This window comes from Solanum tuberosum, unplaced genomic scaffold (assembly GCF_000226075.1).
Source record: "Solanum tuberosum cultivar DM 1-3 516 R44 unplaced genomic scaffold, SolTub_3.0 scf00004, whole genome shotgun sequence".
Classification (NCBI taxonomy): Eukaryota; Viridiplantae; Streptophyta; class Magnoliopsida; order Solanales; family Solanaceae; genus Solanum; species Solanum tuberosum.
In genome coordinates this window covers 3,195,677-3,221,896 of record NW_006238930.1, presented here as the reverse complement: position 1 = coordinate 3,221,896, position 26,220 = coordinate 3,195,677, and the positions used below count along the sequence as shown (strand labels likewise).

Sequence of the window (26,220 nt, the reverse complement as noted above, 5' to 3'; positions counted from 1 at the left end):
AAACCACATAAAATTTAGCTTGAATTTTCATGTTTATTTAATAGGAAGTGAACGAAAAAGAAAAAAGAGAGAGAAAATTCAGTTTATAATGAAATCACTTTTATACTTCAAGATTTCACCAACCTTTGGTGAATTAACAACAATATATGCAAAATAAAGAGTAAAATCAAACCAGTTTTTCTAAAAAGAAATTCTATATAGAGCCATTTTCAACTTTAGTAGTTTTATAGAAAAAAAAATAGAATTTGCTTATTAAATTTAAATTAAACAATTACTTTTAAATTTTATTTAAAATTTTAGTGAAAAGAAAAAGTGATTAAAAATTATTGTTTACTATGTTTTTTTTTTGTTATATTTTTAAGTTGTAGGTCTCTAATTTGAGATTATTCTAATAGATAATATGAGTTTTGAATTGTTGAAAAAATAACATATTTATTAAATATGATTAGGTCTCTAATTAAGATTTTAATAGATAATATTAATTTTGAATTATTAAAAACATAACTGATTTATTAACTATAATTAGAAATTAATTAGGATCTTTTTGAAAATGAAAAAACAAAATGCAGCAACTGGGATTCGAACCTGTGCGTGTGCGCATTAATAAACCTTCACGTTGGGCAAAGATACCGCTGAGCTAAGAAACTTTACTGTGCTTAAGGGTGTCCAAAATGTCTTATTTAACCATTTAAAGTATAATTTTACTTATATATATGATGTAATTTTTTAACGAAGGGTGTCCAATTGGACACCTGAGCATAGTGTACCTCCGCCCCTGATCATACTAATATGTGGATGGTAACATTTTGGCATCTTGAATTAAATAGTAGTAATATATTATATTGTACAATATGGCACTGTCTTGGTCTAGATATAACAGTTGCCTACTTTTATAGGGTTCGGAAAAATATTGTTCTTCCATGTGAGATGAACCCATAATTATGTGAACCCACACATCTATTCTAGCAGCTTGCGACAATTCTAATTCTTGTCCCCCCTTCATTTTTCTTCCCTTGAAATAAATGATTTTTAAAAAATTTACTATACATTATTTGTCCACTTTGAATTTCATACGTTCTTTAAAAAATAATTATTATTTATCATACTATTCATATCAACTAATGTTCAAGGTATAACAAGAAAAAATATTATTGTATTGAGTTTCTTGATATATTAAAAAATAATAAATAAAAATGAAAAATTATTTTATGAGATACTCTACTGGATAAATAAAAAATAAACAAGAGAAGAATGCTCTTTAATCTGTAGTACTGTCTCGTCGAAGTTTATGTCTTTCAGATTGGATAAATTAACGGTGTAGAAATTAAGGAGATTTGGGATATTGTGTGGTTTGTTGAAAATCAAATACAAGCACAAAGTCATCACAGTAGAAACAATAAACAGTTAGCAGCTTACCATTTTATGTGAGGTAATTTGATTCGGCACGAAGTTTAAGAAAAAGAAGAAAGACTTTTAAAATTTATAATTCAAAATGAATGATAAAAATTTGTATGACTAAAAAAATTTCATTAAGGATAAAATAAAAATATGCTATGTGTCATGCAAAAGGGAAATTTGAGGTGCATGCGCACGTAATATAAAAACTAAAAAGTTAAGTTAGGCCCCTTCCTTTACGATTATGCAGCGTACACGTAAAGAGATAATTTAACCACAAAAAGAAGATGAAAGATTTTCAACCTTTTCCAAATTGAAGAATCCATCACATCCTTCGTTCATTTCCTCCTGTTTAAGATAGGCCCCTACTGACCGTCCAAAGATCCCCTTCTCCATTTCAGGTGACCTTTTACCTTCTAGACCCTACTACTGCTATTTTTTTGGTGTCAGATAAAATTTTGTCCTTATTTTCTTAATTAATTTTATGAAATATTTATACGTATGGAATAACCTTTGTGTATATTTTAACTTATTTCATCAAATAACTTTGTTAATTAAGATTTAAATATTTAGGTTATCTCCGACATCTAAGTCCTATTACTGTAATAGTTTGTAAGTCATATAAAATATGTAAATCGCATTATGCAAGCTGAATTCAATCTTAGGTTTCCTAAATGAGATCGAGACCTACCTCCCAACCGCTCACCCATGCGCTTGCGGGCGAGCGCCTTTTTTCTTTATAAGGTAGAAAATGAAAGTTTCTTGAGTTCTATACTTCTATTGCCTTCTTTAATGTCAATTGGGTAAAATCCCCTCTACAGACCAGGCATGCGCAGTTTGACTTTGGTCAATGGATTCTTAACAAATTAGGAAATTAAAGTTTTCTACCTTATTGGGCCCAAACAAGGCTTGGATTTAAAATGATCCAGTAAAAAACTGCAGCCCCAACTATAATTTTCATATTTTGATTTGATTGATTTGACAAGTTAAAGGCCCCATAGATACTCTATAATTTTTGTCGATAAAAATTAAATTTATAGTGAAACATAACTTATACTATGATATAAATATAATAATAATATAAAAATATAAACTTATGTTCCGTAAAAAAATAAATAAAAAATATAACTGTAGCTTTCAGCCCCTTGCACTGTCACTTCTCCTTTCTCTATTTCCCTTCCGTGTTTTTTGCCTTTTTGTCTTAGTGGAACTCTCTTTCCTTAACTAGTGAACAAACAAACAAACAGTACACAAATTAAAATGTCTACACTACGGGTTACAGTTTAGTGACACTGATACAAGTCTTTCGTACATTATGTGTGGGTTCAATTTACGTTATTTTCTTCTTTCTTTCCCTTTCTAGATCTGTAATGTAGTAAAAAATTTAATTAAATACGGGCATAACGATAGCCATAGTATATAAGTGTAGAGTTTAGTGATAATGGATGAAGTGTAATTTTATACGGGCATCACAATAGCACTAGTTATGTGAGGAGTGTCGACCGACACTTCTTCATCGAAAAATTATACTATATATTAGGTTTCATATCTTAGGAGGGCTATCCTATAATAATATTGTTTTACATTATAAATATAGTTTAATACGTTATAACAAGTTACTCTCCTCCTTTTTAGATTTATTATCACCCAAGTACTTGTAATTAGTAACAAGTAATTTCAGTGTATGAAATTACATTCCTTTTCCCACTGGAAATTTGCTTATTATGACAATGAACATTGGGCCTCAGTACTTGGGATTTTTCCTTGATTTCAAACATCAGGGTCAAAGCTCCAAAAGCCATATTGGGCTCCATACACTATAAGGCCCTTACATTCTATACGCCAAATGGACCTGATCACTAGGAAAACCTTACAACTTTTCTTTTAAAAAATATTTTTTTAGTAAAATAAATGAATATCTTATTATTATTTTTTGTATTCACTATAAATATATGCAAAAATAAAATAAAAATCTAAAATTATTTATATAGTATCTAAACAAATACTATGAGATGCGTTGGGGTTGAACAATAGGAGTGTGGTGTGGCGGAATTGGGGACTATTGGAATGTGTAGGAGTAGGGAAGACACAATCAATGTAAATGTCACCATAGAGCTTATTGTTTTTCCTACTTTTTGTTAAGAAAGTTATTTTTTTCATTTTTTTTAAGAAACTCATTTTTCCTGAAAAAAATACTTTCAAAATTTTGATTAATCAAATGAAAAAATATATTTGTCCACACCAATGCATCCTAAAAAATTATTTAATTTTAGTAATTAAAGTAGAAAGTTACATATCTTATATTCAATAAAAAGAAAAAAAAGGTTGTTTTTTGTAGTTGTTAAATTTTTTGAGGTGTCAATCAAACAAAATAAGGCAGCTAGTTTAGGCAGGCCCCATACGAAGGCGTTACAATTCACAATCCGAACATAACAAAGCTAGAAGTAAAAGAGACAAACTTTCTTCCTTGCAATGCAACTCGTTCCTCATGCACTCTTAATTCACATGCATTCCAACACGTTGCACTCTTTTTCCCCCTTTAAAACAACTAACATCAACCTCATCTCAACACATTAAAAAAAAAAAATTCAAATTATTTTTTCTCTATTTTAATTTCACGACGACGATGGGTGACCGCCACGCACACGGCCAACATCAACTTCATGTTCAGCCACACCAGCAGCGCCTTCATCATGATGTTGGTGGAATGAAAAGTCAAAAAGGTCCTTCAGCTTCACAAATCCTTGCTATTGTAACTCTTCTACCTGTTGGTGGGACACTTCTTTGCCTTGCTGGCATTACTCTTGTTGGCACTTTAATTGGGCTTGCTGTTGCAACTCCAGTGTTTCTATTCTTTAGCCCAGTTCTTGTACCGGCTACTCTTACTCTTGGGCTTGCTGTTGCTGGCTTTTTGACTTCCGGTGCTTTTGGCATTACTGGGCTTTCATCTTTCTCTTGGATCCTCAATTATTTCAGACAAGGTAAAAATATTTTAAAGATCGGGTATTTTATTTTATTTGATTGGTAAATTTTTTTAGAACAACTTAAGATAGGAAGGTTTTGAAATTATGCTCGACAAAGTTCTTGCGACGAAAATGTATGTGGCAAAAGTTCAGGCATTTTGTTATAAGATCTGCCTACACTTTACCTTTCGATATATTATTTTTGTTGTGTTCAATTTATAGGTAAATCGATGGTCCCGGAGAGTATGGAAGCGGCAAAGAGGCGCGTGGCGGATGCTGCAGCGCATTTGGGGCAAAAGACAAAGGATGCTGGACAAACAATCCAGAGCAAAGCACAGGAAGGGAAAGAAGGAACCAAGACTAGTTAGTTTAATTATGTTGGAAATAAAAAAAAATGTATGCTATAATTAATGTGCATTTTAATTTTTGCTCTCTTTAAGCTTTTTGGTGTTTTGTGCTTTTATATGATGTAATGCAATGCAATGTGATGTGTACTTTGGCTGTTCTTGATTATTTGTTCGTCATATTTAAGAAAGTAAAAAAATTCTTCAATGTTTAGTGGTCTAAAATTGAAGATATCTCAAATATATCAATCCCTTAACATTGTGGTCTGAAAAAAAATAAATGAACTTAAAGAGTTATTAGAAAAGAGAGGGTAGAAAATACCTCTAATTTCGAGATAAAATATTAGTTTTATTTCTGAATTATTAATAGACTTAATGACATCTCTTTACTTAATTAATCAAACTAGATACATTTTTGATCAATCCGAGTAAAATATACCTCTAAATTATTTTGCGAAAATCTAAATTTAATTCTTAATACTTTGGAAACGAAATTAATACTTCTCCCTAATAGAAAAAGAAAAGGTTTTTTTTTTTTGAAACGGATTTTTTTGGTAAGCACGTTAAAGAAAAACAAAATCTTAAGACTTAAAAAGAAACAGTCGATGAACATATAAACATTTGTTGTGTTATTTTTGCATATAAATTTCATATATCAGTTCTTTTGGCCCCTGATACTCTACTTGCCCGCCACACTTGTTTCTCCTCCAAGTACTTTATTTGGCCCCTAATGGACTCTTACTCTCAACTGCTGGAGAAAATTCGAATCCCTCAACCGTCGCTGCAGAAATTTGCAGTCATCTCGATCTTCGACAAGCTTCGATCGGCTCCGCCCTACTTGAACCCTGACTCCGCCTCTGGAACTGACGCCATCACTCAGTGCCTTCATTCCACCTCCGCTTCTGTACTTGATCAATCGGTTCGAGAGCTATGCCGCCTCGTCAGAGACTCCAAATTGGACCTATCTCGCGGGTTACTCGAGCTCCAGTCTGCCCTCGAAGCATCCGATTCTCGTTTCGTCAGTCTTTTTGTCAAAGGAATAGGTTTTCTTGTTCGTTTGGGTTTCCAGAAGAATTCATTGCAGTCTCTATCTTCAGAGACTCATCCATTTGTCAAGGTAATTGCAACGCTATGCTTAGTTATCCCAATGTGTACCTTTCGCAGTTTTAAGTTTGAGTGTACTTGTTATTAGAATTGTGATAAATTGAACTATTTCTACTGACAGGGCTAAGTTTGTTATTAGAATGGATTTTGATTGTGCTATTTTTGAAAGATTTATTGGACTTGATCAGCTAGGGAAATAACATTGTACACCACAAAACCACTTGGATTGTTAAGTGGGATAGATATTAGTTTGGTTATGTGGTGCTCGGGTTCAGCAAGAAATAAACATATTTGCAGTTAGTCATGAACAGTCATGTGCTCATTCTGGCAGTTTATGAGCAATTAGTGTCTGATGAGTTTTTTGCTTTGAAGTCTCTATTAATTAATTGTGGTAATGGTTCTGATGTGAATCGGTTAATGGCTGGGCAGGTGCTTTCTTGCCGAGTGGAGGTTCAAACAGAGCTAGTGCAACAAGTGCTTATTTTCATAATGCAGAGCAAGAATTTGGGAACGGTTGAAGTTTGTGATTTCTTGGTACCTTTCTTGAATTATTCAATTGTTAGGATGCCATCATCTGTTTCAGTTTCTTCATTTATAAGAAATTTGGTATCGTCATTAGCTGGACTTTGTTGTTCAATTCCTTTAGAGGCCATTCCTGTTATTAAGCTCCTCATTGGGCGTTTGAAGTTCTTTCCATGCGATAATGCAGAAGTAAGTGTACTATGTATTATGCAAAGTATATTTTTTCTTCTTTCTTCTTGCTATGGCGTCTGTTTGTCCATTAGATGCGTGCTTTCTGATAGATGTTCGCCATCAATATTTAAGTGCTTAAACTCTGTGGTTAATGTGCAGGATTTTACTAATATTTCACACTGCCTTGAATGCATTGTAGATGCATATGTGGTGGTCCTGCAACAATTGGTGGAAATGGGATCGGTATTCAAACTGGCCTTTCCTTTTTCTCCCGCTTTTTGAATTTTATTGTATTTTTGGATTAAAGTTAATTTTGTTACATTTTAAGATTTATATTGTGGAATAGACTTACTAATTGCAAGTGGCATCATCAATGCTAGCAGCTGCTTCATGAAGTTCAGTTATGTGGTGTGGAGCTACTGGATGTTATGTTCTCCTTATATACAAATCCAAAGCACACGAGTTCAATTGAGAACATTTTAGAAGTATCGAGGCGCATATTGATTGTGCAAAAAGATCTTGGTTTGAGCTATATACCTGAATTATCAACAATTACGTTGTCCTTATTTATGGTGCTTATGCAGTCTGAACTTGAACATGAACAATTCTTGGAGGTGAAACTTATTCTATTTCTGTTGAAGTGGAAAAATGAGAATGGTATGGTTACTGATTTTGTTGATTTTCTGGAAAAAGGTTAATAATTCTGATGCATTACATATATTTAATGAGAACAAAATTGTATTTAGTACCAAAGGCACATACCAGTGTACAGTTGCCTCCCGTTGTATGCATTTGAGTACTAAGGTGCTATTTCTTATCCTATTTGCCTGGAAGATATCACCTCAGTATGTACTATCAAGTAAATCTTTGAAGATTCTTAAAATATTTCAAAAGTAAAATAGTGAATTAATGAACACATTTTCTTTTGAGGATATCTATACGCTTTACTGGATAAATAACTGTCTCTGTTGCTTATTTTTCGTCAGTAGCTAAATAAAATTGTTAAACTACTTTTGCAGAGAATGATGTCTTTAGAGATGCATATGATTTGAATGAAGAGCTCTTATTCATCTTCCCTGCTATCAGCCTTCTTTCTTCTCCATCTAAATCAGTAAAACAAGTAGCAACGGATTTGCTTCACATTTTGGGAAAGCTTTCGAGTAAGCTACTTATTGCACAAAAGACTGGACAGCCAAAAGGAATGAAATTTCCGTCCATTAGTACACCTAAATACATAGTCTTCAGACTCTTGCAGCATTTATGGCTTCAGGTTTATTTCATTGTCTCGGGCCTCAAAATTATACGTCATTGTGAAAGTGCGTAACTGATATTAGTTAAGACACCTACACTCTTCAAGTGAAATGGACATTAACATATGTGTTTCTTGTCAATGTTTACTAGATCATCCTACAAGACTTCCTGTAACATCTTCTGCACAAGCCCCTTCCCCCAAAAATAAAAAATAAAAAAAATCACACACACACAAAGAAAAGAAGAAGAAAAAAAGAATTGATCTAATTTCACACTTGAATTGCAAGAAGTTGAACCATATTCCATCCTTCTGTTCAAATAACATTCTCTGAGTAGCAATGGTAGTGTTCGATGGATCATTCAATCTTTGCTAGATTCTTGTTCTTTTAGGCGTGGCATTTGACTCAATGATTTCAAGGACCAATGGGCAATTTAAGCATTATTTACTTGTTACTTTTTTTTGCTGATTTTGCTCCAATTGGAAGTTCATTTCGTACTTACCCTATAACGGGTGGCTTTTTTCAGGAACTGTCTCCATTGTCTGGTTCTTTTTATCTGAATTATGAGCCTAGTCATGTCACTACTATTAGAGACAAGCACTATGTATCAAAAACTTGGAGCTCCTTGGTTACCGGCCACTTGCATCGTATTATTGCAAGAAGGAAGTCCTCATCCATCTCTCAGTCTCAGAATATCTTTCTGATCGGTTAAGTCCTCATAAGCTAGTCCTGCTGAGTTCAGGTTCAACTTGCAAATTTTTTGTTGTTAAAGTTCTACAATATCTGTTCTATACTTTGTTCTTGCAGATATGCCCATGATACTTAGTGCGATTGCCTGTGTCCTCGTCATGCATCAAACAGATGGGAGCTCTTCTGTTGATATCTTGGCTAATAGTAGCAGAGCGGATCCTAAACTTGGTGTCCCTTTGTTACTAGTCATTCAATTCTACAATCATATATTTTCCACGAACACAAGTGTTGACTCTCATGGAGTTCTGGTAAATTTTAGTTTGTTACGTCAAGATCTATTAGCCATGTTTATTACAGCGTCTGTATTTACTCAATTTTCTAGTGGATGACTTCTCATTTCTTGGAATCTTCAAGTGGAACCTATGAACATTTTTTGTTAGGGTTAATTTCAGTGGACTCATAATCACTGTTCTGTTTCAATAAAAGTGCAGCTAAAACTTCTGGAACTGCTGCCATCACTTGCTTCCCATCCTGCAATCATACCTCTCATTATTCAGACACTGTTGCCTATGCTTCAGAATGATAAGAAACCGTATGCTAACTATACTCTCTTTTGATATCTGTTGTTAGTTTTGCAGGTGGATAGATCTTATTGCCTATGGATGATGTATTGCATTATTTGATCATTTCCTTTCAGCCTACAAATTTTCCTTCTCTTGAAAAATGTTGTAAAATTGCACATCATTATGTCAAACAGTTCATGTGGAAGACTGGCAACTTGATTTTTGCTTGAGAATATCTGAATTTTGATTGCTCTAAAAGTTATGGTCAATTATCACTGTGTTGTGCATTGTTTGTTCTTAAGGCTATAAATCATTGGTTAGGAAATCAGTCATCTGGCCAATGGTTATTTTATCTTTTTCCTGTGTTTGTTGATAAGTAGGGTAAACAGCATGCTGCACCATCGTGAATTCTGCTACTTCTATCTTTTTTACTCGTAGTTTATTTTTAAGTAAGTTGAATACATTATAACATGATAGATATAGGTTATATCTGAACATGCATACATACCGCCCTTCTCCTGATGGAAAGTTTAATCGCCATTGATAGCCTTTTATTATGAGAGCTGGTCAATGGTCTCTTTAATTGTAGTATATTTGCACTTGTTAATGATCTAAGGTTTATGATAATATCATTCTACTGAAAATATATGTGGATATGTTGTTCTTACATTTATCTATTAATTCTCTTGATGTATGTTATTTTGTCTTATAGTGTTCTATTTGCTACTGCGATTCGCTTACTTTGCAAAACCTGGGAATACAACGACCGTGTCTTTGGGACCTTGCAGGCAAGATTATCAACCTTAAAATCATTCTCATAACTATCATTGTTTTGTTATGCCCTTTACTGATGCTTGTAGTGAACTTGTTATATGCAATAAACACGACAAACATTTTCTCCCATTGCATTAATCCTTCACTAGACCGAGGGATTCTATTTTTATTTTTTTTGGAATGGGAGAGATTCTATCGGTTTGTTCACAGCTTTTGTTTATCAAATTTTAGACAACATGACTAGAAGTCCAGAACTGGTATAGTCCCAATCTTATAAAGGAAATAATTTAGCAGTTACTATGGTATGGCACCACAAAATTATCAAGTGGAATGAATATATATCGGGCAAGTTTTCTTAGGTGATTGAATTGATGATCCATGAACTATCTTATAAAAACTTGATACATTATTAAAAAAAGGAACTATATGGATACATTTGTTAGGTAGTTCTGAATTGACATGTTATTGCTTGATGGTAATTTTTAAAGTTTTCATGTCAGTAGGTCAGATTACCCTTAATATGTGGCACAAATAGTCATTGCTTTCCTTTTTCTGGTGAAAACTAGGGAGTACTACTTGCAAATAGATTTACTCGGTTTGCGTCTCAGCGAGATATTTGCATTAGTATGGCTGTTTCCATCTGTGATATCTGCAGAAGAAATCCTGATCGTGGAGTGGACCTTATTTTATCCATTGCGGTATGTTCTACTAGTTAGTTTCTTTAGTACACATAATTCCAAGCTCCTTAATTATATTATTTCAATTAACAGGCTTGCATGGAGAATCAAGATCCTTTAATGCAGTCTCTGGGTCTTCAAAGCCTTGGCCACCTCTGTGAAGCAGATGCCATTGGTAAACCTACACGATTGCTAAATCTTCAAATGTCAAATTCATATGAGGTGTTGGTAATTTGACATAACCCGACTCGGTCCCACCCAAGACACGGCTGGAACTAAAAAAGATTGTTTTTTCCTCTCTAATGCATTTGGAAAATGTACTTCCCATGAAAAAATATTAGAGCTGCTAAGAACACAGAAAATTCTCCAAGATTTTTTTTTGGTCAGGAAAAATCTTTCCAAGATTGTGGTAATACATCTAGTTTATCTGCAGGAAAAGATAGGAAACCTTTCCAAGATTGTGGATAACTTGTGTTCTTCTGTTTCTTCTATTTTGTCACTTCTTTGCTTTCTTATAGTGAAAGAAAAAACACTTAGATGTGGTCAAGAGGTATTGATTGATTCTCTACCTCCCCGCAACTTAAAAACTAGCATGCTTTTCGACTCTTTTTCATTTCACATGCAATTTCCTTTTCAAATTCTCCCTTTGGCACCAATTTTTTTTGTTTTGAAACTGGTAATGTTGTCCTTTGGCACCAATTTTGTCATGCTCTTATTTCAGATTTTTATTCTGCTTGGGATGTGATTGCAAAGCATGTGCTAAACTACTCAGCAAACGCCATGGTTGCTCACAGGTAAGTAAAGGTTATCACACATTTAGTAAACCATGAAAAAGTGATTAACCAATATCTGATTGTTTGTGCCAAGGTATGAAGATCACCTTTCCACTGAGCAAACTTCAGAATGATAACTCTGATAATAAGCTTTGCGATATCTCGCGAGAAACAAACATTTTACTCAAGTATTTTCTGTACAGTTGTTCTAAGTTTTCTGTGACTACACAATCTGTAATGTTTGCTGTCCCTCTAAATATTTCCCAGTGTCTTCCTAATGCTGGACACTAATACTATTACCTTATAAAGTAGTTCTCTGTGACTGTTTTTTTTTTTGTGTGTGGATAAGGATAAAAAGATTCTGAGCTTTACAATGCAGACTTGTATTTTCTGTTGCAGGTTTCCTCTATGACTGCGTGTACTATCACTAACAAACTTGAGTTTTCTTGTGTATAATTTGAAGGGAATGTTTGAAAGTTCTGTTCATTTCTTTCTACCTTCTCTCTTCCTTTTTTTCATCATTTACTTTACTCATGAGTATTGCACGCTCTCATATACTCTTAACATTTCTTGCCAAATCTGAACAAACATTTCAAAAGTTTTTCCCTCTATCTCAATTGTCAGCCTCTGTCTTCTTTTGAACTGGGGTGCGATGGATGCTCAAGCATACCCTGAAGCATCAGTAAATGTGTTGAAGATACTATGGAATATTGGAACCTCCCAAGACTGTAGACAAGCTTCCTTATGGTCCAAAGCTCGGGCATCTGCCTTTGTGGCCTTAACCAGTTATGAGGTAGATCTTCTAATTGCCCTTGTTGCCTACTATAATTTTTTAATAGACAAATCTTTAATATTTATGGGCTCCCTGCATTGTGAATGTTGAGTAAGGAAATGGGTGAATTGACCCAAATTCTATATGAACCATTTTGGATGCCTTTTTATACTCAGTGTGGGGCATTTCATGTACCCAACACCATCCGTATCTATACCAAACACATGTTTTAAATTATACAATTTATATCTAGATATAATACAATTGATCAAACATCTAATTGGATATAGTCCAGTGTTTATGACCAAATGATCGTTACTCCCTGAAACCACTTTGGATACTGTCTTCATCAATATGGTGAACTTGTTACATTCCCAATGAGTTGCAGGAAGTTGTATCTCGTATTGCTCAGTTCAGGTGAGTTTTCTACTTGATTGCTCCCTTATCTCACAGCTGTTGTTTCAAAATCTGCATTTCCTTAGGTAGAGCATCTTGAAAGAAGTGTTCCAGACTTTAAGGACAGAAACTTGGAGTATCTTGTGTCCGAGACTGACCCTGAAGTGCTTACTGCGCTGGAAGGATTTGAAGTCAAACTTATAACTTTCGAGCACATGTGAGACACAATGCTGTTATTTTCTGCATGTTAGATTAAATTTTGTGGTCAAAGATTCCAAACTACTGTTTTTAATTTCTCGCAGCACCCGGCGAAGATTAGTAAAGCAGAAAAGGGTGTCTGCAAACAAAATTGAGAAGCTGTTAGATGTCTTTCCACGTCTTATCTTTGCTTCAGGTACTGGCATACAATTTCTCTATTTTTCAAGATGATTGGCTCCTAAACTTGTCATCTGGGTTCCCAACAATCAAATATGCTTTTGCTTCTTGGTGACTGGTGAGGCCCTTTCCCCCTCACAAGCACCTAGGTTAGCATATTTCTTTAGCTCACACTCTTTGTTTGCGATGTTTTTAATCGCATAGAAATGGTCATTTTTCTCCTTGACTAAATGCAAATAAGTCAGACATGTAGCATTGAAAAGGGTCTAGGCCTTTGTCCTAAAGACTTGGTTTGTTTTATAAATTGTGTCAAAGTAGAATGAAAATCATCTTTTATTCACTCTTTGCACCTTATTTATATACTTTATTATTGGTGGCAATCAAGGAAAAGAAAGAAGAGAAAAAGAATTACCTGGTGCAGCTCTTTTTTGCCTTTCCTTCACAAAGAAAGATTCAAGGAAGCCAGGAACATCAGAGGTAAGATAACTAAAATATGGGACTGCAACCAAATTTCTTTTCTGTGTTCCGCAGGAATCTTCATGTGCATTGTTTGATGCTCAGGACTTGCAAGATGTACAAGCTAAATATGAAGCCTCACTGGTTGATATAGCAACATCTCTTCAACTGTCAAGAAATATATTGATATCAATTCTTTCTTTGCAATCATGGAAGCCCTTCATGCGGAGGTGGATGAGAGCCTATATCTTGTTACTTGATGCTAAGTTGCAGACTGCTGTTTTGGACAAAACTCCTAAAGCTGCCATGGAAATTCTTAAGGTGTTTTTGTGTAACTTCTTTGTTTATGGATTTTTCATCTGATTTTTGAGCCTATTTTTCAGCATCACAGAACTTCATGCCTGCATTTTGTCATGCAGAGTATGACAGCAATTGCAGAGAGATCTCTCCCTCGAGCTGCTGAGAATATTGCATTAGCTGTTGGAGCCCTTTGTTCGGTAACTGATTTCTCTCCTTGTTTCTGGAAAATTCTACTTGAAAGATAAGATCTTTCTCAGCAGCTTATATTGTGCTGTAATGGAGTAGGAAGACTGACTTGGATTACCATCAAGAAGATCTGGATTATGATACCTGCTTGTATTTTTTGGTGTATTTGGTTAGAGAGGAACAAGAGATGTTTTGATGGAGAGTCAACTGCTTTAGGCATTTTGAAGACTAGGTGCACTGAAAATTTGTTTAGTTGGACCAACTTGTATCATGCTGTTAATGCAGAACAACTTCAGGATTTTACTAACTCATTAGCTCAGCTTATATTGTGCAGACACCTTCTTCTTCATTGTGAGGTGGCCTCAGAATTATGGAGCATGTTTTTTTGTCTCTCTGGCATCAATTGGACCACACCCCTCACTGTTAAGGATGCATATGAGAGTTGGAGTCTATGGAAAGTTGACAAAGCCATCAAGAAGATCTGGATTATGATACCTGCTTGTATTTTTTGGTGTATTTGGTTAGAGAGGAACAAGAGATGTTTTGATGGAGAGTCAACTGCTTTAGGCATTTTGAAGACTAGGTGCACTGAAAATTTGTTTAGTTGGACCAACTTGTATCATGCTGTTAATGCAGAACAACTTCAGGATTTTACTAACTCATTAGCTCAGCTTATATTGTGCTGTTAAGGATGCATATGAGAATTGGAGTCTATGGAAAGTTGACAAAGCCATCAAGAAGATCTGGATTATGATACCTGCTTGTATTTTTTGGTGTATTTGGTTAGAGAGGAACAAGAGATGTTTTGATGGAGAGTCAACTGCTTTAGGCATTTTGAAGACTAGGTGCACTGAAAATTTGTTTAGTTGGACCAACTTGTATCATGCTGTTAATGCAGAACAACTTCAGGATTTTACTAACTCATTAGCTCTGGCTTAGATAGTTTGTATAGTTAGCCAGAGATTTTTTTGTAAGCTCAAATGCCATATCTTGTAAATTTTGCATCTTCTTGATGCTGTTATTAATACCACTTATCTTATCAAAAAAAAGGAAGACTGACTTGGATTCCATTTGTCATGAAAGCATCTCGAGGGACTAACGTTCATATGACTTTGTAGGTTGCTTGGTATTTGGAAATTATAGGCCTTCTGTCTCTGACTATTTCTTGCTTCTAGGTGTTGCCTGCTTCCGCGCATGCTGTTAAAGCGACCGCCTCAAAGTTTTTGCTGGATTGGTTGTTCCAACATGAACATGAGTATCGCCAATGGTCAGCTGCAATCTCTCTTGGTGTGATATCAAGTTGCCTACACCTCACTGATCACAAGCAGAAATTTGAGAATATCAATGCACTGCTTGAGGTATGGTAATTTTCTGTCAGGAGTCAGGACGGTGGAAAATAACATATATTTCTTGCAATTAGAGAATGTTTATGATAATTGAATGAAACAGAATGAACATTACACTTGATTTAGAAGCAATGTAAGTTGTAGAAAGATTGCTCAAAGCATGCTTAGAATGAGGTCATTTCAGGTTGCATCTGTGAGCAAAAGCTCACTTGTGAAAGGAGCTTGTGGAGTTGGGTTAGGTTTTTCCTGTCAAGCTCTTCTAGTCAGAGCTGCTGCTGCTGCTGCTGCTCACCCTGGCAAAGAGACACACAAGATAGAGGAAGCAGAATTGTTGAGAAAGATCATCAGGACCTTATCCCAGATGATCTCTCAATTCACACCTTCTTCGGCAGATGTTTTTGAAACTCTTTCAGTATCTTCTCCACTTGGATCAGATAATTTGAATTCAAATTTTTCTGGTGAATTTCTTGGCTCGATGAGTGAGAATTTAGAGGAAGATGTGTGGGGTGTTGCAGGGCTTGTATTGGGTTTGGGTAATTGTGTTGGTGCAATGTACAGAGCTGGGATGTATGATGCAGTTCTTAATGTGAAAGCGTTACTTATTTCGTGGATTCCACACCCTACTGAAGTTACAAGTATGAGCAAAGATCATGAAATCTTATTATCTGTGGGCTCGTGTCTTGCTGTACCTACTGTAACGGCCATGTGTCAGAGATTTGAACTTATTGATGATGCAGAGCTGGAACATCTTTTGAGTTGCTACAAGGAACTAATCTCTGAGCTACTCTCTATTAAAAGATTTGACACCTTCCACCAGAGCTTATTGATGGCATCTTGTTTGGGAGCAGGAAGTCTTGTTGGTGTCGTTTTGAATGAAGGGTTGCACTCTTTGAAAATTGAACACATTAAAGAATTGCTTCTATTGTTCAGAAAAAGTTACTCAGACTCCAATCCTCCACTAATTCATCTCGGTGCTATGCTTGGAGTTGTAAATGCATTAGGAGCAGGTGCAGGGACACTGATTGAACCCCACCCTTTGAGCTCATCACATTCTTCTTCTGATCAGAAGGTGAGAAACTTGGTGATATGCATATATTTGAAAGCTATTACAAAACCCAATAAACCTGTATCTTGTCATCTCTTTACTTGATGATTTTTCTATTGTTCGCAGGAAGCTTCTTATATATCTGGTCCTTTAATTACAAATGCTGTTCTCGAGCCTGATTTAACGTCACTAGTGCAAGAGATGTTCCTAGTTGCGCAAAATTCTGATGCTCATCAGTTACAGCAGCATGCAGCATGGGCAATTTCATTTCTTAGACAGTATTTGTGGGTCAAAGATCTTCAAAATGATGAAAGTACCTCAGAGAATGATTCTGTTGGTTCGAAGACCGTATCACAAAGTTTTCCCGAGGACAGCATGGTCATGAAATTGTCTATGTGGCTAATGCATCTGAACTATCTTGGGGTAAAATATTTTTTCTTCTTTGTTATTCAATAACACAGGGTTATTATGTTTAAGCAGCATTCTTCCTGTGGATTTATGGAGGCATTTCTTGCATTATAGAATGTTAGGTGCACAACTTAATTTTTTTCTTTTCTTATTCATAGTGCCATTAACTTTCTTATTGTTGAGTTTCAACAGATTTGCCATACTTTATTGGTTGTTTTCTTTGAGCTTCCGATCAACCTGTAAAACCTTACAATGAACTTGTCTTTGGGTATTTCAACAGCACTGGTTTATTTTGTTAGCAATGATTGTTTTTCTTCCTAAGCATTACAAGTCCCATTCTGAAACTAGTTTGTTTATTGCACGTAATTAGTTTGGCATATCAAAGAGAACTTTTACTGAGAAGGGACTCCATATCTTGTTTGGAAAATGACTTACAAATTGTATGCCACTTCTAAATATTTTCAATTTCTTTAAATGATACTATCACAGAGTAGTTCTCTTGGGACTAACGATTCATGTTCTCTTTTGCATTTGATGCTGTTCTCAAGCCATTTATGATGATTCCCCTTTGCTCTGCTTTGCAAGTTCGGGGCTTGCAATAACAAAAAGTGTGTAAGTTATTTGACCTTTTTCTTGTTTTATGTTGAGATTAGACAGGTGATGTCTCACATGTAAACACAGTTTCTAGTGTTCTGCGGTGTCTTTCACATGCTTCTAGGCTACCACCATTGGATTGGGGAGCAATCATCAGACGGTGCATGAGATATGAGAGTCAAGTTGCTGGCTTGTTGGCACAAGACATAACTTTTGAGAGAGGAAATCTCAGGGAGGAATGCTTACTTTTCTCATTATCACATGCTAACCAATTTGATCCTCTCCTTAGCTTCCTTGATGAGCTATGTGACATCCCTCGGTTGAGGGTGCTTGAGTCACGCCTGCAATTCTTTTTGCTTTCACATTTGGCCGACCTGGTTAAGATTTTCTCAGGTTCTCGTATCATGAAATTATTTGAAGATGTTGCTGAGTTATTATCATGGTCTACTTGTTCTGAGAGTTGTGACCCCCTAGAGAAAATCACATTTAGGATTTCATGCTGGAGTGGACTTAAATTGTGTTTGGATGAATCTTCTCATCACACTCAAGACTATAAATCTAGCATGGAAAAATGCATGGAGTTTCTCTTTACTTTGCTGCCTTCTGCTCACACTGACGGGCCATGTCAGGGTAAAATTTTTGAAGAATGGTCTGAAGCATTTAGATGCCTGGAGAAGGCTCAACAAGGATGGCTATTGGATCTTCTAAAGGTATTGAATAACTTCTTTTACTCCATTCTCCTTTTTTCTTTTTATTTTATCATTCTTTTGGAAGAGATTTGGGTCGACCGGGGGTTTTAGTAGTTTAGTAATTGTTGGGCCTGTTCGTATTTCTTCTTTTTGGAGTACTTGATGATCAAGTATAACTAGTCACTATTCTACTTAGACTAGTTCACTCTGTACTACTCGTGGGTGAGGCATATTTTACATTAGCTAATTGCTTATAAGTGCTAAGTACATTGGTAAATCACTAATTCATTACAAAAGTGTACTTTACTTTTCCTTTAAACAATTGTTACAGAATTGCATCAGTTCATTACCTATATGTTCCTCTGCTCTATGTAGGTTTCAGAGGTGAACTTCACTGTCGCAAACTCTCTGTCGTTTGAAACTGTGAAAAAGATTCAAGCAATAGCAAAACTAGTTCAAAGTGGTTCCCTGCCATTGACTGTGCTTGGTAAACTAAAAGCTTGTCTTTTGGACTGCAGATCTCAAGGTTAGGCTCTATTTAGGCTGTTGGAGATGATGTGTAATAGTTAGCAAATTCTAGTCTCAAGACTTCCATTTATCAACATGTTAAGTGCATTAGGCTATAACTGCTGTGGTGTAGTCTCTAAGTGCTACAATCTTTCTGCACAGATATTTGGGATGCTCTAACTGAAGTTTCAATAACCGTACAACATGCTGAAGGGAATGCCAAAAGACAATGGCTCATTGAGGCACTGGAAATTAGTTGCATTACGAGATTTCCCTCCACGGTAAGATGATTTACTTCGGATTCATGCAGAGTGGCTCATCTTTTTGCGCTTTTGTTGTCTGCATATGTCCATGGTGCATTTTGTAATGCCCTGCACAGTTGTCTGGCAATTAATGATTTTTTTAGTGAGCATAGCTCCACTGTGAGATAACATGTCCACGAGGGTACTCCTTGTGGTAGCTCAGTTTATAAGCATGCTCTGACCTCAATATTGGAAATACTGTCTGGAGTTGAAACACTATTTTGTTGAGGTAGACTAAGGCTATATTCCAGCCCTTTGCCTCTTTCAGAATCTTGCATCACATTACATTCATCGACACTGAGATATGGTACCCATCAAATTACTTTCAAAATCCAGTTTCTATGCCAGGATTGTTTCTGTTCATAATGTGGTAGAAGCTGTTTGTTATATGTAGATAGATCATTATTGCTTCCTCCCTCCTTTTCTGTAGGCTCTGCAGTTTGTCGGCCTGTTATGTGGAAGCTGCTGTATCTATAGGCCCGTGTTGATTGTGGACAAATTCACTGTTTTGAGCGATCTGCCAGTCACCCTCACGTCCCTCCTCTCGGATAGCTCCTGGATGGTAGTAGCAGATTCTGTTGTTTCTTATTTGTGGGCGTCGACAGAGCGGATATATGAATGGAACAAACAATTGAAAGGTGGTTTTGATGCAGAGTCCATTGACAAGAGTGAAAATGATATAGCCTGCTTTCTCCTACTAGTGATGCATCAGGCTTGTGTGTCCTTGAAAGATCTTCTGCCTTCAGAGAAACAGCTTCAGCTTGCCAATATGGTGGTACCAGCAAATATGGATGTCCATGAGTTCCACGCAAGATTAAATTTTGATGTGAAGAGTCTACCTCTGCTTTGAGCCCTTGACTTATTCATTTATTTGTATGGCATGGCAAAACAGTATGTGTCTTGCCAGGCCTTAGTTTACACTGTCATAAACATTCTACGTAAGGTGGCTAATACTAAAACAGTAAGTGAAGTAGTCATCTTCTTCTCTCGGATGGTGTAATGAGTTGATCAGTTAAATTTCATGCGCTTTCTGTGCATTTGGTACGAGGAAAAAGTAGTTGAAAGCTCTCTTACATGAAACAATTTCCTTCTCATTATACTGTTAACTTTATCGTTTCCAACAAAAAATAAAAAGATTAGTACATATTTTCCAACGATTTAAAAGTAGTCGGATATTTGAAATCCACTCATAATCATCGTTGGATTGGGAAAAAATCAGTGGGGATAAACATCTGATCAGTTCGACATATATTTACCCCGTAATTTGCCTCTATTCAATTTCATCAAGTCCAATAAGTTTTGGTGAATTGAGGTGCTGCCATGGTTAAATTTGACCAGAATATGCAAAACAATTTTAAGAAGACGCAGTGAGAGACAGATAAATATTAAGCTGTACTAGTTATCAAAAGATTATACAAAATAAGCCACTGCTTTAGTAAAATTATTCTAGACACTCGTAAAGAAAGGACCGAAAGCTGCAAAGCCGGTATAAGTAAAGGAAGTCACTTGAAATAAATAAATAAAACACCCAGAAGAAGGGCGGCTCTGTCTGAGCATTCAGTGTAACAAGAATTCGGTACAGCTTATCTAAAGGACCCGTGTATGGTCTAGAATTAAAAAATTCCTCTTTACATTTGCAGATAATGTAAAAGCAAAATTGGAACAGAGTTTCGTCAATCGCTAAAACTCCTGAAATTACATATAAAAGATCTAAAATTTACCTCGCTGTACAACTCTGAAATCCGACCATCATCATGATCAATCGAATTGAGCCAACTGTTAACCAGATGCAGAATTCAGCTTGACTTGGATCTTCATTCTTTTTCTCTTCTTTCTTGATTTTCAGGTTCACCATTCCCTGCCCCGCTTCCTTCCTGGGAACCAGCCAGACAACTGTTTGCAATGGATTGCCCATTAACATCTGAAGACTGCTTTGAAGCTGGAGTGACATTTTCTCCAACACCAATACCCTTTGCGGAATTACTGGATTGCAACCACATAAAATGCAGAGTTTGGTCTTGCCAGCATTTACCATTCAAATATGCTCTTTCAGCAGACCGGCGTGATCGAAAAGATATCCTAGCAGATGTATTTAGCACCTCTGAGCCATTATTACAATCTTGAGGTTCTAAATCTTCCAGCTCAACAGACAGAAGATCACCAAATGTAGAAAAGTGTTCCTTCAGGACGTCAACCTAAAAATGGAAATATAGAAATGAGAAAACAAGAGTAGAGCAAGTGAACCACCAAAATAACCTGAACCATGTACTAGACAAGGGAGATAAAACAAAGTCTTACAGTTCCTTCTTCACATATCAATAAGAAAATTTGGGGCACCTAAATTGGCCATAGCCATAAGAAGGAATTTCTAGAAAAACAAAGATGTGCAAATAAGCAAACAAATCCATTGCCTTAGTCATGAGTGCAATAAAAACAAATTAAATGCATACTTTCATGATTGAAAACAATCTACCTGAAATACCTTATTCCGAGGAGCACAAGGTTATGGCAGAGACATACATATTTTTACACCCTTACAGCTTTGCTGTGAAGAACCAACTAAATCATAAATGTGCGGAATGGGAACAAACTCTTGCTGATAATACATATTTCAAGTCTAACCCGTGAAAGAACATGCAAGACAAAAAGCATAACAGCATAAGGAAAGGGAAGTAAGAAACATCCACACTTTTTTCTCTTCTAAAAGAATTTAATAAATATATCAAATTTTCTAGAGTGAGAGAGATTACATTTGCCAGACCACTTGGCAGAGGTGGAAGGATCTTGAATGTGGTGGGTCGGTTATCTAGTTTGTATCTATTTAAGATAAACGGTGCGCCAACTGGTGCCAATGGACGGATCGACTGCTTCAAGTTTGAAGCTTCCTTCGCTGCGACAAGCGAAGATGACTTGGAACAACTGGGCTCTGCATTCTCTGTAGTTCTGCTACTAAATGGTGTTGCTTTGGCATGTGGTGATGACACAGCATTACTAGGTTCTGCAGGGCTTGAACTTTCCACTTCACCAGAGTTGGAACCTTTTCCTCCTCCCTTTGGTTTCTTCACAGACTGATCTGGCACTGCCTCATCTTTCACACCCACGGCCTGAATAAAGGACGCAGAAGATATGGGGGTTTCAACAGCCAGTTGTTATGATAAAGAAGTATTTACAATGTACTACTACTACTACGCTTCAATCTCGACTATATGAATCCTCACCGACCATGTAGCTCCAAATTAAGACCAACTCATACCAGTAGTAACCCCACCCCCACCCACCCAAAACACACACACACACACACACAAAAAAAAAAAAAACTGATTAGAAGTTGTATCATCATACATGGGGAGGTAAACAAGCAGCAGACATACGATTGATTTCAAGTTACACAAATGGAATTACATTTTTTAGAAGAGCAGCAACGTAATGCTGGCTAAGAATAGTAAATAGCGGCATATTTCAAGTGCACAAGACAAGCAAGAAAAGTAGACCGACCATAACTGTGAGATAATAAGCCTAAGCAAAAAAAAAAAAGTACAGTATCAAGAAGAGGCCATTACTTGCTTCTCAAGCTTGTCCAACTTGCGTCGGAAGTCATTCCGCTTCTGCTCAAGCATTTCCTGCTTCTTGCGCATTTCTTCCTTCAGAAGCTCTAAAGTTCCCAGCTTTTTTTGCAAAGCTGGTGTAGTTTTGGGACCATTCTTAGCCACAGGCTTGGGGAGATCAGAGGTGGCTACTGGAACAACACCATTTTCAGCAGGTTTGGGGGATACAGTCTGCAGATTGTCTCTTCTTTTATGAGGAACGGATAGATGGGGTGGAACTGTACTAGGGGTCCCACCGCGGGGTAAATTACTACTACCATGTACTCCATCATCCATAATGCTATCCCTGTTTGCCCAGAAAAGCTTTATAAAGCGGTTTCCCATCACAGCATCTGGTGCTTTTAAAGCAGCCTCAGCTTCCTCCCTCTTAGAAAATTGAACAAAGGCTTGTTCACCATTTACTGGGATGTAGATGTCGATAACCTCACCGAATTTTTTAAAATGTGAAAGAAGAGCTTCTGGTTTGTTGTCCTTTTGAGGAATCCCTCTTACAAATAGACTACGCAGTGCCTTTTGAGATGGGTTTCGCATATTGCGTCCAGAACTACTTTGGGGCTCTGAAGATGATTCCAGCACTTGCTGGTCTATGGTATCTACATTTGTTTGCTTACTATGACGGGTTATACCCTGACTGCTACTGAATGGTTCAAACTTATTTTTTGAACGAGTCATTCTTCCCCACACACTTTGAGATCCTGAAGCTGTTCCGGCACCTCTATCTATAGGCTCGAGTTTACAGCCATCATAAAGCCCAGCCTGATTCCGAACAGAGGAGTCAGCATTCAGCAAAGGCCCCATGTCATCAATTTTAGACTGATTGACATCCAAGAGTGCTGTTGAAGTTACAGGATGATCATTTGACCATAAAGGCTGATCTGGATCATAGAAATCAGCTCCCCCAGCCACAGAACCACCACCAAAAGTATCAGTCATACCTAATCCACCGTCAATCACTGAAGGGTTGATACTTTTGCTATGTAAAGATTTTCCACTAGCTGATGAGCTAGAGGGGCCTATTGCGGGTAAAGATCCTTGTGCAGTATTTGGTCCCAGCATATGAGCAATGGGAAGATTAAACTGAGAAAGGCTCTGCAATTTGGAACACAAAAAGTCAGAATCGAAGTGCCCAGGAGCATAGAATTTAATGAAAGAGATAAATACAACTATTTTTCAGCTGAAAGGCTTACCTGAACATCTTCAACAACGATACGATTTACTCCATGCTCCAGTGGGCACATATCTCCTCTTAGGCAAAATCCACGCTCCTCGAAGTCTCTACACATTTGCCTTGGAATTCCCATACTCATGGCAGGATTCAAGGCTGTCCGGAGTGTTCCCTGTAAACCAAGGGCATGAAGTGTATCAAGCCCTCCATTGGGCATTCCTGGAACCATTCCAAATGCATTCCAAGACAAACTCTGTCCGCTAGAAACATTTTGCAGCCCCCTTCCAGTATAAAGAAGAGGTGGCACCAATTGAGATGCAATATCAATAGAGCCGAACCTAGATTCACAGGGACCCCAAGCACCAGATTCTCTTCCTCGACCCCTACCAGGACCAGCATGACCAGAAACGGACTGATTTAGCCTCATCCTCTGATATGAATCAGAAGGTGTCCTGGCAAAAGAACCCATTCCTCGTCTTTTACCAAACCTAGTATCACCCCAGTGAGAATCTCCTTCCTGGTACGGATGTCCATTTTCAAACGGCTTGTTCCTTTTCCTGAATGGTCTACTCAAAACAGGTTCAAGAGCCCCTGTCTCTGCAGACTGTGAACGTGTTTCCTTTCTACGATGCTTATGATTACGATCATCGTCATCACTAATTTCTTTCTCCTCGGGATCACTGTCGCAATCAGAAGTTGAAAATACCGGCTTTGGAGATGAAGCTTTAAGCTCCATGAGTCAACAACCTTGCTTATACAGAAAATTTTACCTCAGCTACGTGAGATAATCAAACTAGTTCAGTTGCCAACATTACCTAACAAGTTGCTCCTGCCTGAAAAGGAGGAACAACAAAAGGGAATATATAAATAATTGCACTTCACACTGACAAGAGAAGTTGTGTCTCATAATTCCATGAAGGCGGAGAAGATACAACTAGTTGTATCTGAATCATATGAAACCTAACTATTTTTGGCCCAATTCGTCTTTTCCCACAGAACCCTCCTTCCTTCTGGTCTTCTTCCCCAGACCCCCAACCCCTTTATATCTTCTTACCTGGCCCTCTATGATTTTTGGTCTTCTTTAATGCAATTATACGAAAAATATTATCTTAAGTCTTGGATTGTGACTGTTTAATTCAGTATTGTTCATCATTTTTGTTCCTTAAAACTAGTATCTGGACACACCTACTGCATGTATACTACATATCAGTAAGTATGAATTTTTTTAAAACCACATCAATAAAGGTATTCACCAATCACCAGCTCAGCACATAAAACCAAATCAAAATATAATCAGCTTCGATGACCAAGCTTACTTAGGTGGGTTTAACTAGAATAATAATTTTATTTCTCAAACATGGAGATCTATAAAGATAAAAGTAACTCTCCCCAACAATAATTTCTTTAGTAACCGAAAAATCCCCAAGGACTATGGCGCATGATTTGAAACTCAATTGAATAATGGGCCGGCCCCTCTATCCTCCTCCACTTAAATACCAAGTGTGACAAAGTTAGAATCAGTGAAGTTATACTTTTGAAACAAAACTAACATGGAGATCTAGACTTATGTTATACTTTTGTTATTCTGCACTCGAAAATTCAAAACTAACAAACAAAAGGAACAGCTCTGCCTTGCACCTTTAGCTTATTTACCAGCATTATTGGATAACACTGCAGAATTTGAGATTGAGTCATAGTTGTTATTGTTGGATTGGATGACACTGGATTCATTTCCTAAATATTCTCAGCATCAAAAAATGACAAGAGGGTGGAAATAATGTAAGTGCAACAAAGTCATTTAATTATAGGAACCTAGACACATTAACACAGGCAAACATCAAGTTTGGTTTCTACTAATAATAAAATGACAAACCAAAACCAAAACCAAGCCAATTGAAACAGGCATAAAACGCCAGTTAATTCATTTCGAAATGAGCCAAAAAGGAGTTAATTTTGAAGCACTTGGATAAATTGTAGTGGAAACAAGGTCTTTATAATAATGAACCAACTCTAATCATTCCAGTCCAAAGTACCAAAAATGGTAAAAGTGAATAAAGACAAAATCCTCACTGGCAACCGTCGCTGCAGAACCCTAACTCAATCTAACGCTATATAATCACCCAATAGCTTGCTCAATCACAAATTTTTACCGGTCACTCAATCACAAATACTTATCAAATTAATCAAGAAACAAAACCAAGAAGCTCGATTACAATTTCTAAACCAAAAAGGAAATCAATTAAGAGGAAAAGAAAAGATAGAAGAACCGAACCTCAAAAAATGGGCCTCTTAGGGTTTCGATTCACCGGTCGGAATTCATAGAACATCGCCGGAGAAATGAGAAAAAGGAAGTTAATATTATTTCCCTCTTTTCTTGGTCTCCTCTTCTTGGTGTATAGAAAACCTGCGAAGAGGGTTTTTACGCAGGAGAATATTTTCTTCATTTCCAAATAGTGTGTTTAATACCCTCTTTATTTACTTGTCGAATATTTCATAATTTGATATCTTTTTATGTTTGTGACCCAAGCCCTTTAATTAATAGGAATAAAATATTAAATTTATATATAAATTATTATTTTCTTAATAAATATGTCAAATTAAAACTTGATAAATAAAAAGATAAAAAATCTCGTTCCGGAAAATATTCTCGAAATCTGGAAATTTTTAGTGAAAAATGTTCCCCAAGAAATTTAGAATCCAATAGTGAAAACCGTTTCGAAAAAGGAGTTGAAATGAGTTCACAAACTCAAATTTTCTATTAAATTCGGATTAGGCAAAACCCCCCAAATTTTACAATATTGGTGTTGTTAGATTCGTATTGATTGTGGGATTCCATTTATGAATAGAT

General features: G+C 36.4%; 3 protein-coding genes across 5 annotated transcripts; 2 read left to right on the top strand and 1 right to left on the bottom strand.

Annotated features, from left to right (window-relative positions):
- The first annotated feature begins 3,983 nt into the window (after nt 1-3,983).
- Nucleotides 3,984-4,852, top strand: LOC102602310 (oleosin 5-like). The gene is made up of 2 exons (XM_006338533.2): nt 3,984-4,376; nt 4,581-4,852. The coding sequence occupies exons 1-2, from the start codon at nt 4,022-4,024 to the stop codon at nt 4,724-4,726; spliced, it is 501 nt and encodes a 166-aa protein (XP_006338595.1). The 5' UTR covers nt 3,984-4,021; the 3' UTR covers nt 4,727-4,852.
- Nucleotides 4,853-5,340: 488 nt separating this feature from the next.
- LOC102601532 (protein RST1) lies at nt 5,341-19,675 on the top strand. 3 transcript variants are annotated; one of them, XM_006338531.2, is made up of 25 exons: nt 5,341-5,819; nt 6,236-6,517; nt 6,659-6,742; nt 6,883-7,156; nt 7,519-7,769; nt 8,276-8,456; nt 8,557-8,747; nt 8,931-9,031; nt 9,715-9,790; nt 10,343-10,474; nt 10,547-10,628; nt 11,175-11,247; nt 11,851-12,019; nt 12,481-12,611; nt 12,697-12,788; nt 13,155-13,246; nt 13,331-13,546; nt 13,645-13,722; nt 14,887-15,069; nt 15,242-16,126; nt 16,229-16,525; nt 17,164-17,814; nt 18,169-18,319; nt 18,463-18,581; nt 19,033-19,675. In XM_006338531.2, exons 1-25 carry the CDS (start codon nt 5,433-5,435, stop codon nt 19,450-19,452), a joined length of 5,598 nt encoding a protein of 1,865 aa, XP_006338593.1. In that variant the 5' UTR covers nt 5,341-5,432; the 3' UTR covers nt 19,453-19,675. The 3 variants fall into 3 exon arrangements, with proteins under 3 accessions (XP_006338593.1, XP_006338594.1, XP_006338592.1); XM_006338532.2 differs by having other exon boundaries at nt 6,880-7,156; nt 13,161-13,246; XM_006338530.2 differs by having other exon boundaries at nt 6,880-7,156.
- Nucleotides 19,676-20,091: 416 nt separating this feature from the next.
- Nucleotides 20,092-25,830, bottom strand: LOC102601193 (zinc finger CCCH domain-containing protein 41). Its single transcript, XM_006338529.2, has 5 exons — nt 25,645-25,830; nt 23,395-24,205; nt 22,163-23,296; nt 21,353-21,706; nt 20,092-20,797 (listed from the first exon to the last, which is right to left on the bottom strand). The coding sequence occupies exons 2-5, from the start codon at nt 24,106-24,108 to the stop codon at nt 20,417-20,419; spliced, it is 2,583 nt and encodes an 860-aa protein (XP_006338591.1). The 5' UTR covers nt 24,109-24,205; nt 25,645-25,830; the 3' UTR covers nt 20,092-20,416.
- Nucleotides 25,831-26,220: the final 390 nt, after the last annotated feature.

What these genes read in the sequence shown, in the direction of transcription:
- LOC102601532 (XM_006338530.2), top strand. Translation starts at nt 5,433, where the DNA reads ATGGACTCTTACTCTCAACTGCTGGAGAAAATTCGAATCCCTCAACCG. An exon ending in TTGACTCTCATGGAGTTCTG is followed by an intron (nt 8,748 to 8,930) that starts GTAAATTTTAGT and finishes ATAAAAGTGCAG; the next exon opens with CTAAAACTTCTGGAACTGCT. An exon ending in CTTCAGAATGATAAGAAACC is followed by an intron (nt 9,032 to 9,714) that starts GTATGCTAACTA and finishes TTTGTCTTATAG; the next exon opens with TGTTCTATTTGCTACTGCGA.
- LOC102602310 (XM_006338533.2), top strand. Translation starts at nt 4,022, where the DNA reads ATGGGTGACCGCCACGCACACGGCCAACATCAACTTCATGTTCAGCCA. An exon ending in CCTCAATTATTTCAGACAAG is followed by an intron (nt 4,377 to 4,580) that starts GTAAAAATATTT and finishes TTCAATTTATAG; the next exon opens with GTAAATCGATGGTCCCGGAG.
- LOC102601193 (XM_006338529.2), bottom strand. Translation starts at nt 24,108, where the DNA reads ATGGAGCTTAAAGCTTCATCTCCAAAGCCGGTATTTTCAACTTCTGAT. An exon ending in TCGTTGTTGAAGATGTTCAG is followed by an intron (nt 23,297 to 23,394) that starts GTAAGCCTTTCA and finishes TCCAAATTGCAG; the next exon opens with AGCCTTTCTCAGTTTAATCT. An exon ending in TGGACAAGCTTGAGAAGCAA is followed by an intron (nt 21,707 to 22,162) that starts GTAATGGCCTCT and finishes TCCTTTATTCAG; the next exon opens with GCCGTGGGTGTGAAAGATGA.